Source organism: Porites lutea, chromosome 6 (genome assembly GCF_958299795.1).
Source record: "Porites lutea chromosome 6, jaPorLute2.1, whole genome shotgun sequence".
Taxonomy (NCBI): Eukaryota; Metazoa; Cnidaria; class Anthozoa; order Scleractinia; family Poritidae; genus Porites; species Porites lutea.
The window spans coordinates 31,008,675-31,022,499 of record NC_133206.1 but is presented as its reverse complement, the minus strand read 5'-3'; the positions used below and the strand labels follow the sequence as shown (position 1 = coordinate 31,022,499).

Below are 13,825 nucleotides of genomic sequence, written 5' to 3'. Positions count from 1 at the left end.
TGGCAATGGAATAATTAATTTATGAATTGCAATTTTGTTGGCGTGCAAAAGGGCCAGCCCTGAAACGTGACTGCAGAATACCTTCTATAGTGAAAGACATACATACATACATATAACTTTGACGCATTCATGGTACCGCCTGTTGTAGGACATTCCTTGAAATGATTCAATAACAGCACTGTCCAAATTCTAAACAAAAACAAGCGACTAAGGAACGAACTGCTAAAATAGCTTCCATTCTCGATGGTCCAGAAAAAATCTGTGGAACCCCACTTTCCGCCACCGCTGGTATCGACGAAATTTATCCGCTTAACGGACACCGGTTAATACGAAAGAGAGAACCTATGTGACGCCAGAGAAACTGCAACACAAAAATGAGCTTCCTTTACGAACGCTTGTGACACTCCTAACACAGTCCTAGGAAAACAATTTCTTACAGATTTTGCATAATCTTCACTCCGCTTAGTTGAACCATTAACTGAAAACGACAGTGAAAAACAGTCACATACCATTCTGCGAGGGACCATATTCAATTTACTTGTGAATGAGAGGACAAGGGAAGCCCCATTGTCTTAGGGGGGGAGGGAAGGGTGGGGGGCAGGGGGTCCACTCCTCCCGCCTCCCGTATTCCCGGCTTCCGCCCTTTTTTCTAGGCTTCCTCCCATTAGCCCTTTTCTGACTGCGAGATATTAAGCATCCACCCTTTTTCCAACCCCTCAACCTTCCACAATTCTCTCAAACAGTTTAGGACCTCGCTCCCTGTAAACTTCGTGTACGATCGAGAAAGGGAAACCAATCGATAAACCGAAGAATCGCTTTAACCAGATTCAAAGGCTGAGGAGGGACATAGTAAAACCAATGCAATTGTTCCATATCATACTGTACCTAAAAAGTTAAATTGATTTGCCATTTTCTCAGACTCGATTTTTATTGAAAAACAATGGTCCAAATCTCGCATGTCCTAATTTAATCTATACAATCTCGCGCTATTACGGATAATTTAAGTAATGAAAGCTGAATGAGTTTCTGCCATTTAAACTCACTTATATATTTGTTTTATTTCTAGTTATTTACACCAATAGGACATAAAAGATCCACCAAATGAATATCCCTCGAATTAGAAAATTTACGTAAGATCAGTTCACTTTGATAATTTCTATACCTCTTATAAAATAAAAATTACAAGGAAATCTCCCCATATTCTGAAAGTTTTCCACCTGGAAATCCCAAGACCTAATAAACTAATTGAAAAAATTTTTATGCAGACTTTTGTAAAAGCAAGCCGTCTAGGTCATCACAACAAATTAATAATCTGCGACTCCACGATACAAGCGAACAGCTAAGAAATATCAGTATAGCTGCTGCCAAGTCCATAAGGAAAAAATAGAAGAGACGCATATACGAAATCTTCTATTAAAGTCTCGGCGTTCAAAACCACGTCTATTGTTGGATAAGGTGATCAGTAACCTGTGTCGCTTCCACCTCTCCCAAATGCATTTCGGCAGAATTAAAGGGCGGGTATGGGCGAGTTACCGGGGTTTTACTGTATAATCACGGTCTTATTCGCCTACTAGCGCAAAGAGAGATGACGATGACAATGACTATGGTTGTTGAAAATCAAATTGTTTTCAAGAACATTCAGAAAAAAATTAATTACGTTTTATCCCTTACAGTTCGTTCTTACGTCCTCTGTGGCTCAAAATCATTACCTGTTATCGTACACACAGGCAGACCAGCCACTCAGTGGTTATCGACTCCATTTTGATCGAAAACAGCTTGCGTATCGGACTCAGCGTTAATTCCCATCAAGTCACCTTTGTCAGAATTGTCCTCCGGTGCTTTCGCAACCATTTCACCGCTGTCGATGCGTTCCCTCGTTCCCTTGACAACGCCCGAAACTCCAGAGAAATCTTCGTCTTCCACCATTTTTTGTGGTTCTTTAATCAGCTCTCCTTTTTCGATTTGCTGTGTAGTTTGCTTGGCAAGACCAGAAACGCTTGAGAAGTCTTCTTCGTCGACCATTTTGGGCGCCTCCTTGATTAATTCTCCCTTTTCGATCTGTTGTGTAGTCTGCTTGGTCAAACCGTGGGTAACTCCAAAGTCTTCAGTGTCCACCAGTTTTGGCGACTGCTTTATCAGGCTGCCTGACTCGATCTCTCGAGTGGTTTCCTTGGCGCGTCCCTGAATGCCTGAGAAGTCTTCATCTGAAATTGTCTTCTTGGTTTCGATATGGGGCGCTCCTTCCTTCTCGTAGCTTTCTTTCACAGCTACAGCGATTCCACGTGCCTTTTGCAGATCTTCTTGTTCACTATCCATGGTTCTTCTTCGGGGTCCCTGGTTTTGCACTGCTTCTTGGTAGTGCTTCAGTTGTTCCTTGGTGGACCCGGCTGCTACAACAGGCTCTTCTTTTTCGATTACCTTCTGATCTTCAAACTCCCCCTTTTCGTATCGAGTTCTAGTCTCCGACGCCTTTCCAGGGGTCAACGCTTCATCCTCAACATGGGACTTTTCGTAGCCCTTCGAAGCAGCTGCTTTTAAAGCTTCTTTACTCGCTTCCGCAACGCCCGATTGTGGTAGTTCGTCCTTCCAGGAATGTTGTCTGTTCGACTCGGCGTGGATAACTTTGTCCTGCTCGAACATTTCTCGGACGCCACGAGCAGCTCCGGGTGGCGGACGAGCATCTTCTTCATCTTGCGATTGAACCTTGCGTGATGACTGCTCCACGTTCTGCATGAACATTGCTGCTCGCGCTTTAGCCGCGCCTTTCTCGGGCTCGTAACTCAGCCGCCTCTCTGCCTTACCTTCATCGTTTTGTCTTTGTTCAAATCTTCGGCGAACGGCGGAAGCCGAGCCAGCTGTCGGCATTTCTTCGGCAATGTTCGTTTCGCGGACGTGTCTGTCTTCGGCGCGGATAACCGTTCCAGATTCAATGTTTGCACGAGTCTTCGAGGCGATTCCTGCGGTCGGTAAATTTTCTTCTTCGTCGTCTCCTTTTCGTCTTTCGACGTTACTAACTTCTCCTTTTTCAAATGCATCTCTGTGCGAAGAAGCAATCCCGCCTTGAATATCATGAAGATCATCAATCTCTCTTTGAGCCGAGGGCGAGGTGGAAGCCTGCATTTCTTGGTACCTTTTCAAACTTGCTCTAGTGACGCCAGATAAAATCTCTAAGTCGACGGGGGTCTCCTTTTCTGTTTCCTGGGGCTGAGATTCAAACACTTCCATCGCTCGTCTTGCACTTCCGGTTCTTGGTAGCTCCTCTGTCGTAATCTTTCCTGCTTCTTTTTCACGCTCACTAAAGGGAAAAAACAGCAGAGGAAGGTTAGTTAATGCCATCGAATACATTACTCAAATAATAATAAATTATTACTGATGCTACGGCAAACGTAACATAATAAGCACAAATTTAAAAAAAACAAATAATAATAATAATAATATATTGAGACAGAACATACTTAATTAAAGTGGAATGGTTGGGAAACCCTTTGTTATAGTTTTTTCAATGTTAGCTTTTTTGGACCTGACCGTGCACAACGTTCAAGCTATTGACCAACAGAAACATTGCATTAATTTATTCAGTCATAATAAGCTCTCAGGAAAAAGCACAAGGGATAAGGTTGGCTTTGCGCCAGTTATTACATGTAGTAGCTTAGGCTATATATTCACACTATGCCGGAGAGTTTTTCATGCAAACACTAAAACCTATCCGGTATAGTATGAACACCTATTTGATACGTGACTCTCCACTTTGGAGATCGACGCGGCGGCTCCGTTACCGTAATCACGCCGAATCCACCGTCCTTAAGTGTAAACCGAAGCCATATCTGGTGTGGTTTTCGTGCCGGCTGCAAAACTATCCTATATAGTGTGAAAATTGCCTTAGATTTCTGGGGGATTGGTTCAGGTATTCTGTGCGTCTGCATGCAACTGATCTAGTATAGAGTGAACATTGCCTTGGATTTCTGGGGGATTGGTTCAGGTATTCTGTGCGTCTGCATGCAACTGATCTAGTATAGAGTGAACATTGCCTTGGATTTCTGGGGGATTGGTTCAGGTATTCTGTGCGTCTGCATGCAACTGATCTAGTATAGAGTGAACATTGCCATGGATTTCTGGGGGATTGGTTCAGGTATTCTGTGCGTCTGCATGCAACTGATCTAGTATAGAGTGAACATTGCCTTGGATTTCTGGGGGATTGGTTCAGGTATTCTGTGCGTCTGCATGCAACTGATCTAGTATAGAGTGAACATTGCCTTGGATTTCTGGGGGATTGGTTCAGGTATTCTGTGCGTCTGCATGCATCTGATCCTGTATAGAGTGAACATTGCCTTGGATTTCTGGGGGATTGGTTCAGGTATTCTGTGCGTCTGCATGCATCTGATCCTGTATAGAGTGAACGTTGCCTTGGATTTCTGGGGGATTGGTTCAGGAATTCTATGCGTCGGCGCACATCTGATTGGGTCGATCAATTTATTTAGTTCTACACGAGATATTTAAGCAAACCAAACAAAACGAAATGGGAGCAAAAACTAAGAAAACCCTAATAGTCAGGCGAAGGGAATACTCAGTGGTAACAAACACAACACGCGTTTCGTATAAGAGCCCAGCGTGATATCACAGGCAACTGAGCACTCACGTGACGTCACTACGCCAACCTGTTCTTTATAGAAGCTACAGTAGACGAGGATATTTATTGTTGGGTTATAAAGCGATCCATTACGGTTACAATGACCAAACTGGATATGGAAATTCTCCTTCGCGACAATTTACATGTATTTTTCTTTAAGTCGTAAAATTACAGTTATGCTGCAGGCGTTTAATCGTCAGAGTGGGTGTTTCTCTCAAAATTTACAAAAACCTCTGAAAATTTATGCCAAAGGATTCTTCGCACAGAAGTCAGTTTCTCAAACGACGACAAAATATTTCTGAATGTCATAGGACCTCTGATTATCTAATGAATGCCATATTGAAATTTGCATTTGGCAGATGGCAGTTTTAAGAGTAAAATATTAACATTTCTGAAGTACCTTGTATTCAGTAGTTATAAAAGAACAATTCTTCTACCATGTGCATTTGTGTAGGCCGATTTAGAGCTTATGAAATTCAATGCTCGCGTACTAATTCCTTTCATCGATAGAGTAATACCATGTATCAGTTCAATAGTGTTTCAGCTAGCCACGAAACTCTTTTGTTTTCGCTCCATATTAAAGTCGCATTGTCGAACCCGACTATCGGTCTTTAGGAAACGGTCAAACAATAAAATATGTGGACTTATCTACCGATCCAAAGGAGTAAACTGTAACCTTAATAATTTAACACACAACGAATAAGCGCTAGCAAAACCTACGTACCTGGCGACGCGAATGTGGTCAGCAGAATGGAGCCATTCAGTTAGAATCCGCCTACGTGCAGCGCATCAGACAGAACCACCCAAAAACGACAAGATGTTGAATTCAAATGACCTTATTTGGGTATCTTGACTTTGGTATCGCTTTTAACTATTGCCAACAAAACAACACGCGATTGGGCCAATACCGAGTTGACTTTATAATTACATTTGATCTGGCTTATTAAGAAGAGCTCTCTGACAATGGCCTCTCAATCGTACCTCCACGTTCCAAAAATATGTGAATAAAATATTTAGGAAGTGCAAAAATAAACACGGCAGGTGTGATATGAGATGGTTATTAACTGATCAATAAAACGTCGTGTGGTATCGATGTTATCGAGCATGAATTGTTGTGCACTGTATGTAGGCGTTCAGTGTTTTTGGGGTTTTCAAAAATTTAACAAATAATAACGCATGTGTCTTCAAATTTAGACGAATCTTGACCTTCGGTGATTAGGCCATTTCCGAGTTCCAAAAGCTCACAGTTTCCAAAAACCTTTCTTGTAAAAATGAGTGTTATTTGCATGACAAAATATAAAATCTTTTTCATATCTTCAATAGCTTCGCACTTAGCCTCGCTTAGAAACAGAGGTTTAGGGCAACTCGAAAATGGACAATTAAATTTGATTCTGTGTTTTTAATGCATAACCAAGGAAGCAGATGGTTAAAATTGAGACAATAAACAAAAATGACATTACTAGGTTCCAACTAGTACCACAAGATTTGTCATCCACTAACAGGAAAAACCTCATTCTGAGTTTCAAAACTCTCGCTCGGAACTTGCGACCGACGAAACGCGCCGACTTTCTCATACCTTCGTGAATTCTCACAAGATGATAGGCTACTTTTTGTTTTCAATAAGTTCACCGACAATCAACTACGCTAAAACGCACCGTCAGCGAAAGCTCCGCCAAAACTTTAAAGCAATGCGCACGCGTTCTCGCTTTGGCAGAAATTCTATGGAATATCCGTACTGCTGCCATCTAATGATATGAGGGTATCATTCAAAATTCACCAGAGGTATAGAAGTGACCGTGGAAACTAAATTTAACTTTCAGAGCGGCAACATAAAGAAAATGACTCAGACCTGACAATAAATGGTGAGCGGAAATTCCCACTGTTCAACAATATTTCAATGCACAGATTATCATTGTGGGAACAATTTTTACTTGCACTGAAAAGCGTGTTATACAGTAGACCTTATTCACGATACTCGCCATCACTGCACACGCTTAGGGACTGATGGGGTAAATGTTATGTCACGTGGTATTTCAGGGGGCAAACAACTGGTAAAATTTGCAAATACGAGTAATCGCGGTCGAGTTTGTTTATTCTCTCAAAACGAGCCAACTATTTTAGTCATAAAATGTACAGTTCGATTATACCGACAAGTTTTACGTCATAATTGCTTACTGTAAGGACGTCTACATTCGCCTCTATATACAAAAAAGCAGCAATGATCACTTCCACCCATAATTTGCCATTACCTTATTTAAGAGAAAAAGTTCTTCATTTTCTGTTGCCCAGAATAAACAAATTCGACCGCCATTTCTTGTATTGGCAAATTTTATCGCTTGTTTGCCTCCTGAGAAATCACCTGACATTGCTTTTATCTTATCAGTACTTAAGATCGAGCAAAGACGGCGGGTATCGTGAATAAGGTCTATTCAAATTTTCCTCGTGTTTCTGACTAAAAGCCAACTCAATGTCAACGGACACCTTCCTAAAACGGCGATTTTCTCGGGTGTTACTAAAACGAAGACCCAAAAACGAAGACCTAAGACCTAAGACCCCTTGGACTAAAACGAAGACCCTATGGACTAAAACGAAGACCCCATGGACTAAAACGAAGACCCTATGGACTGAAACGAAGACCCCATGGACTAAAACGAAGACCCCTTGGACTAAAACGAAGACCCTATGGACTAAAACGAAGACCCTATGGACTAAAACGAAGACCCTATGGACTAAAACGAAGACCCTATGGACTAAAACGAAGACCCCTTGGACTAAAACGAAGACCCTATGGACTAAAACGAAGACCCTATGGACTAAAACGAAGACCCCATGGACTAAAACGAAGACCCCTCGGACTAAAACGAAGACCCCTTGGACTAAAACAAAGACCCCATGGACTAAAACGACTGATGCTAACCGCTGAGGGCAATGCCCGCTCCCGTAATTTGTTACGGCAATTTGGGAAAGTTGTGGAATTTCCTCTGTGATAGTCAAGTCTATCACTTACCTTTCCATCAGGTTTCTTTGCGGAAAATATTTTGCATGTTTTAAACCTCTTTGGAAGTGTTTACGGTGAAGATGACGTCAGTTTATTTAAATCAAAGCTTTTTGCAGGGTGAAGGCGAGAGGGCCCTCTTGTGTTGTGTGGTTATAATGCGCGTGTGGCTATAATGCGATTGGCGTGACAAGCCCAAAGGTCATCAGCGTGTTCATGGGAGGCCTAGACAATCAAAAAGGCTTTTGACAGGATTTGTCTTGAAGACTTCCGCCAAACGTGTTATGGGCGCGTAGTTGGGGTTTGAGGGAGGAGGAGGTCCATTCGCTTTCTGATATTTTATGGTTCAAAATTCATTGTCGGATGATTTGGGTGTCATCCCGGGTGTAATGAGTTAAGAAAATATAACCGCGCGCTCCAGCTTTCTAAAATATCGAAGAATTGTATCGAAGAATAAGAATTGTAATGCATTTAAAAAACAAAGCAGTGACAACACGTAGTACAGGGAGGGAATTCCTCACTGACGAATTCAAGGACAGAGGTACCTCGCGCTCTTTTTATTACTTTTTACCTCATCAATAGGGAAAGAAAGCCTTCGATCTAGAACATTACTCGAGTACAGGTTTACATTTCGAGTTTCATTTAAGCGAGGTTCATTTGTCTTTATGCCGGGTTTTATTTGTTTTATTTATATCCCTGTCATACGCTGTTACGATATTCTATCCTCTATTGTTAAAAAATGACTAATCTTTACGGCTTAAACAGTTGTTTTTCTGATAACTGTGATAAAAAAATAATAATAATAAAAGAAAAAGAAGGAAAAAGACAAGGAAAAAAATCGCATGTTCGACGAGACTCGAACCTAGGATCTTAGTTCCAACATTATGGTTTTACCACTAGGCCACGAGGGCACTCTCGCCTTCACTCTGCAAAAAGCTTTCATTTAAATAAAACTGACGTCATCTTCACCGTAAACACTTCCAAAGAGGTTTAAAACATGCAAAATGTTTTCCGCGAAGAAACCTGAAGGAAAGGTAAGTGATAGACTTAACTATCACAACTAAATACTGCAGAGGAAATTCCACAACATTCCCAAATCGCCGTAACAAATAACGGGAGCGGGCATTGCAAACATTGCCCTCAGCGGTTAGCATCAGTCGTTTTAGTCCATGAGGTCTTCGTTTTAGTCCATGGGGTCTTCGTTTTAGTCCAAGGGGTCTTCGTTTTAGTCCATGGGGTCTTCGTTTTAGTCCATAGGGTCTTCGTTTTAGTCCATGGGGTCTTCGTTTTAGTCCATAGGGTCTTCGTTTTAGTCCATAGGGTCTTCGTTTTAGTCCATAGGGTCTTCGTTTTAGTCCATAGGGTCTTCGTTTTAGTCCATAGGGTCTTCGTTTTAGTCCATGGGGTCTTCGTTTTAGTCCATGGGGTCTTCGTTTTAGTCCAAGGGATCTTAGGTCTTAGGTCTTCGTTTTTGGGTCTTCGTTTTAGTAACACCCGATTTTCTCTGCGACGGGTAATTCTTTAAATTCAAATTTCTTTTCACGAGGCTGTGATTATCAAAATGAAATCGATAAAGCTCGGTCCCCTTAATAGGATTTTCCTACCACTGTTTGGAAATCACTCTGAAGTCTTTTTACTATGAAATAAGGAAAAGAAATTCGAACAAACAAACAAAAAAACTGGCCGATTAATTGCTGGGAGATTTTAATCATTAAAACCTCAATTGGCAGTGCGCGAGAGGCCAAAAGGGCATCCCTCTTGGGGTTGCTGCAAGACTTTTTCGAAAACAAATGAAGCTGTTATTTGGTGCTTTTGTGTGATTTTAAAGTCTTTTTGACAGTACGACGATGACGCAAGGTGTACAGTCGAATCCCTCTGAAACGGACACCGTCGGGACAGGAGGAAAATGACGACAAAAGGGGTAGGGAACAACTCTGGCAGGCCGTCTTTGAAAGCTTTCTGTTGCAGAAAAGGAATATTGAGGCATCATTTTGTGAGATTAACGATATCCGTATTTTCACGTGGACGCTCTCAAGGCATTATAGCCACGAATAGGACTTGATCAGCGGGGTTGACGTCCTCTTACGTCACTCTCCTTTTCGCAAAGGCCATTTAATTTTTTGACTTAGTGTTCGTGTTATGCTGAGGTAGGGATTAAACGACTTTTGACGGTATCCGCTTTTAGACCAAGTGCGCAGTCCGTACACTTAAGAGAGACTAATGGGACAAACAGGAAATCTTAGGGCGTGGGCCAAGATATGTGAATTTCAGAGAATTTTTAGAGGTTGTAATTAAACGGAAGTGTAATTCTTGAGACGTCCTCATATTTTAATGGATTGTTTGACACGCCTTCAAGTACACGCGCGACTTCCTCAAAGCGACAATGCAGAATATTGTAATAGCGCTTGTTGATTTCTATTTGTAACAACATTGAATAAAAGTTCGCGGACCTCTGTGGAAACCGACTTCCGATTAATTTCAAGCGTTTAATTGATCTAAAAATAACTTTTTGTTTCACTTTCTGCCCAATTATTATCTCTTGGTACACTGTAGAGGTTGAATAGAACTCTTAAATTTTTTTCTTTTATTTTTTTTTAACTAGGAGCAATCGGAGCTTTACACTGCGAGCAGAGGCTACATTTTCACTGTGTGAGCTGGCGTTCGAAAAGTAGGCTCTGCTGACAACCGTTCAAATCCGTTCAGAAATCCGAGCGAATAAATTTAAAAAAACGGCGGTCTTTCCTGCTCTTGACAGGTTTACAGCATTGCGTGAGTCTTGCATGGCAGATCAGAGTTGTCGCGCAATTTTTTTATTCCCGCGAAACTCGCGCCATTTGACGACAGACCTGACGATTAAGTACACGTACGTAACAACGGGTCAAACAGTGACTAAGATCCTCAGGGCATTCTTTTGTACTGTTGAATGGTCAACAAAAAAATTGGGCTACAGAAAATTAAAGTCATCAGAAAAGTTTATTGATTGAGATGTCAAAGCGTCGCGTATCACTTTAAACCCTTGTTGTGTGACACTAGGTTAACTCGACTCACCTTCTTAGCACTGTTCTCCAAATACAACGCACCCGGAATTTAAAGGTCAACGTTTCACCCGATTCACCACGCGTATGCTACACAACAGAGATTAGGGGTTGCATTCTTGTACCTCGGACGCAATTATTAGGGAATGTTTCAAGTATAATGACGACTCTATAATGACGCAAACAGATAGAAAAACACCTTTTTTCGAAAGACATGTGTCACGAAATTTATCAAAAATCAAATAGAGAGAACTGCCACCAAATTGGCTAAAACATTAAAATTTTTCGCTCAAAACGTTAAAAGAAGGTAAATACAAAAGGAGGCGCCGGTGGGCAGACTTGAAGAAGACTGGGATCAATTTAGGTTATTAGAAACTGCCCACCTACCCCTCCCTTAAGACAACATTAACACTTACTTCTCGTTAACGGCAAAATGTTGATTTAGGGGAGGGGTACCCGAAGACTGTAACGGACTGAAATTGTGCTATTTTTGTTGTTTGTAACGTTTTATATAATGCTTATTGAAGATTTTACAGAATACTTGTTGCTCTCATTAAACCGAGTTCTAATGAAAGAATTCTGTTCAGTAGGTCAAAGAGAAAATTGATCCAGCTCTACAATGTCAAAAATGTCGGCCACTGACCAGTCCTTACACGAAAAAAAAAAAGAAGAATTCCCAATATTTCAACAGCTTCCTTTCACGTCACGTACAAACGAAAAAGAAGACATCGATACCGCTGTGACTTCTCTCTATCCGCTACTTTGATAGCGTTCAAAGCAGATTACCATATTTGCATATAATACTTTAAAGACGTTTTGTTTTTATTCGCCATAACGCGCGTCATTCTGCAGGTTGATATGACAGTCTTCAAAATCAACGTTACTACATCAAAGTCGATTATCACGCGACTAACCCATGCGCACGAGACGGGATTGCTGGTAACTTTCTAATCAGATTGCGTGACAATGAATAATATTACGTTTTACTGATCTGAATTTAGCCGGATTATCTGTCAAACTGTGAGGCAGTCAAATATATCCTATAAAGGTCATGTACGTTTGTATGCCAAATACCATGATATTCTATGACATGGGCTAGGAGATCTAACACATCCAATGAAAGCGGATTAGCAAGTTGCATTAACCCCTGTAGAAAAGTAAAAAGTCAGTTTGGATGTACACTAAGAGGCTTCCTCGACGTCTGTTTGTACAAAAGACATATTTTTGCATCCCAGTTGTACAGCTGTAAACATTAACAACTGTACTCATATCGTTGATTGGCGTAGCGACGCATTAAGGCTCGAAAAAAATAACGTGCTGCTTTCAACATAACAGAAAACTTAATCGATCGGACATTAGTCAGCTTGAGTGAAAAATGTGACCCAAGTCGTCATGTTCGTTGAAGTTCAGGATCTAAATTTAAATCACAAAAGTTGCAGCTTTTATATTTAGCTTACAAAGGCGACAGTGTTTTGACAACTTTGAGAAAACAGTTCTGATATTAAACCAAAGACGTGTGTACAAATCATTCATTTTGCGAAACATCGAAAGATCGCAGCAATATGGTACAGGGAATAAAAGTTTAGCCTTTGGAACGATCGAATTTTTAAGGATACCTAGAAGTACACATTGTATAAAATACTTCTCTAAAGTCATACATAATGAAACATCTAGTTTTGTAGTCATAAAATAATTTTAATACGTCTGCAAATGTCATACCTTCGAACGCGTTCGATTTCTTCTTGATCAATCTCTTCCCAATAACTTGCGTTTCGGACCATTTCTGCTTCATCAACAGGGCTGCCATTTTCGACATGATTCAAGTCCTCGGTTTCTTTGTTTTTTTCCATCGCTACCACTGCGTCTGCGGTCTCGGACTCCATTCTCTACAAGATGCTCACTACACTGTACTTCTGGCCTAGATAAAATGTCTGGAACGTCGAGCCTGTTGCAGAGAGACTACATAAACACGCCCAGAAAAATTCAGGCAGAACGGAACTGATGTAATGCACAGTAAAACATGCACTTTGTTCGATTAGCCCACTCATGTGAACTAGCCAATGGGAGCGCATGATTCCGTTACAGCCGAGTGCCCAAGGCTCTGTTTTGGAAAGACCTCTTGAGGAGTTGAACTTCTAGATAACACATCTGCAACAGCGATAGGGTTACATTTCTCAAAAATAACAAAAAGGAACAATTTTACAAATCCTGCGCAATTTTGTGGCACATTTATTACCTCAAGATAAATTATAAACAAGAAAAGCATTTACAATAACAATCTTAGGAATCCTGTTTCTTTGTATAAAAATCGTCCTCTGGAACTTTTCGGAAGCCAAATTAAGGCACAATCAAACAATTAAACTATGACATCCAACAATGCGCTAAAATTTTGAAGACATTTAAAAATCGGTGAAAACTACACTATTGTGCTCAAAACTTCTTCGTATGGAGACATTACGTCTGGAACGTAAGATCGCAAATGATTCAAATACCAGTTATGCTAATTATGTCACAAAAGTTCGATCTTTTAGGATGTTTTCTTTACATTGATGGATAATGTGTTCTATTATTTCTGAAGTGAGTTGTGATTTTGCCTTTTCTGGGCATTGTTTAGTACTAAGAGCAGTGAATCGGAGAAAATTAGTCATTACCGCATTTGTAGACAAAAATACACAATTTTCGATCGAGATCGCTCGCAAAAGGACGCCTTTTTTTCAAGCATCATGCAATTCTGGGGTGTTCCAAAAACACAAGTATAACAAAACGCAATTTGAGCGAAGTGGATTATTTAAACTGGCTGTATACTGCAAAAAACAAAGGGAATTCCGACTGAATCTTTCAGGCGGTAATTGATATAGTTTTAACAGGAGGTATGGGGTGCGTTCAAAAATTAACCGAAAAAACCGTCTGACAAATTTTAGAGTTCTTTACGAAAGAGCAAAGAGTAGTTTCTGCTAAACTATTCCGGTCTGCTAAACTATTCCGGTCTTTAAAAAGACCGGAATAGTTCAAAGAAAACAAGAGCACGTCTGCCCAAATTTAGCGAATTCGAGGTGATATTCGGTAATACCTAACAGAATTTAATGAATCCGCAATACACGAATAGCCGAGAGCGCTAAAGGCAAAAGAGACAGCAACGATTTAATTGAAAATCTCGCATTCTAAAAA

General features: G+C 40.8%; 1 protein-coding gene across 2 annotated transcripts; it reads right to left on the bottom strand.

The window, feature by feature from the left end:
* Window positions 1-915: 915 nt before the first annotated feature.
* LOC140940192 (uncharacterized) lies at window positions 916-12,647 on the bottom strand. 2 transcript variants are annotated; one of them, XM_073389104.1, is made up of 2 exons: window positions 12,377-12,647; window positions 916-3,295 (listed from the first exon to the last, which is right to left on the bottom strand). In XM_073389104.1, the coding sequence occupies exons 1-2, from the start codon at window positions 12,538-12,540 to the stop codon at window positions 1,741-1,743; spliced, it is 1,719 nt and encodes a 572-aa protein (XP_073245205.1). In that variant the 5' UTR covers window positions 12,541-12,647; the 3' UTR covers window positions 916-1,740. The 2 variants fall into 2 exon arrangements, with proteins under 2 accessions (XP_073245205.1, XP_073245206.1); XM_073389105.1 differs by lacking the exon at window positions 12,377-12,647 and adding an exon at window positions 5,352-5,466.
* Between the last annotated feature and the right edge of the window lie 1,178 nt (window positions 12,648-13,825).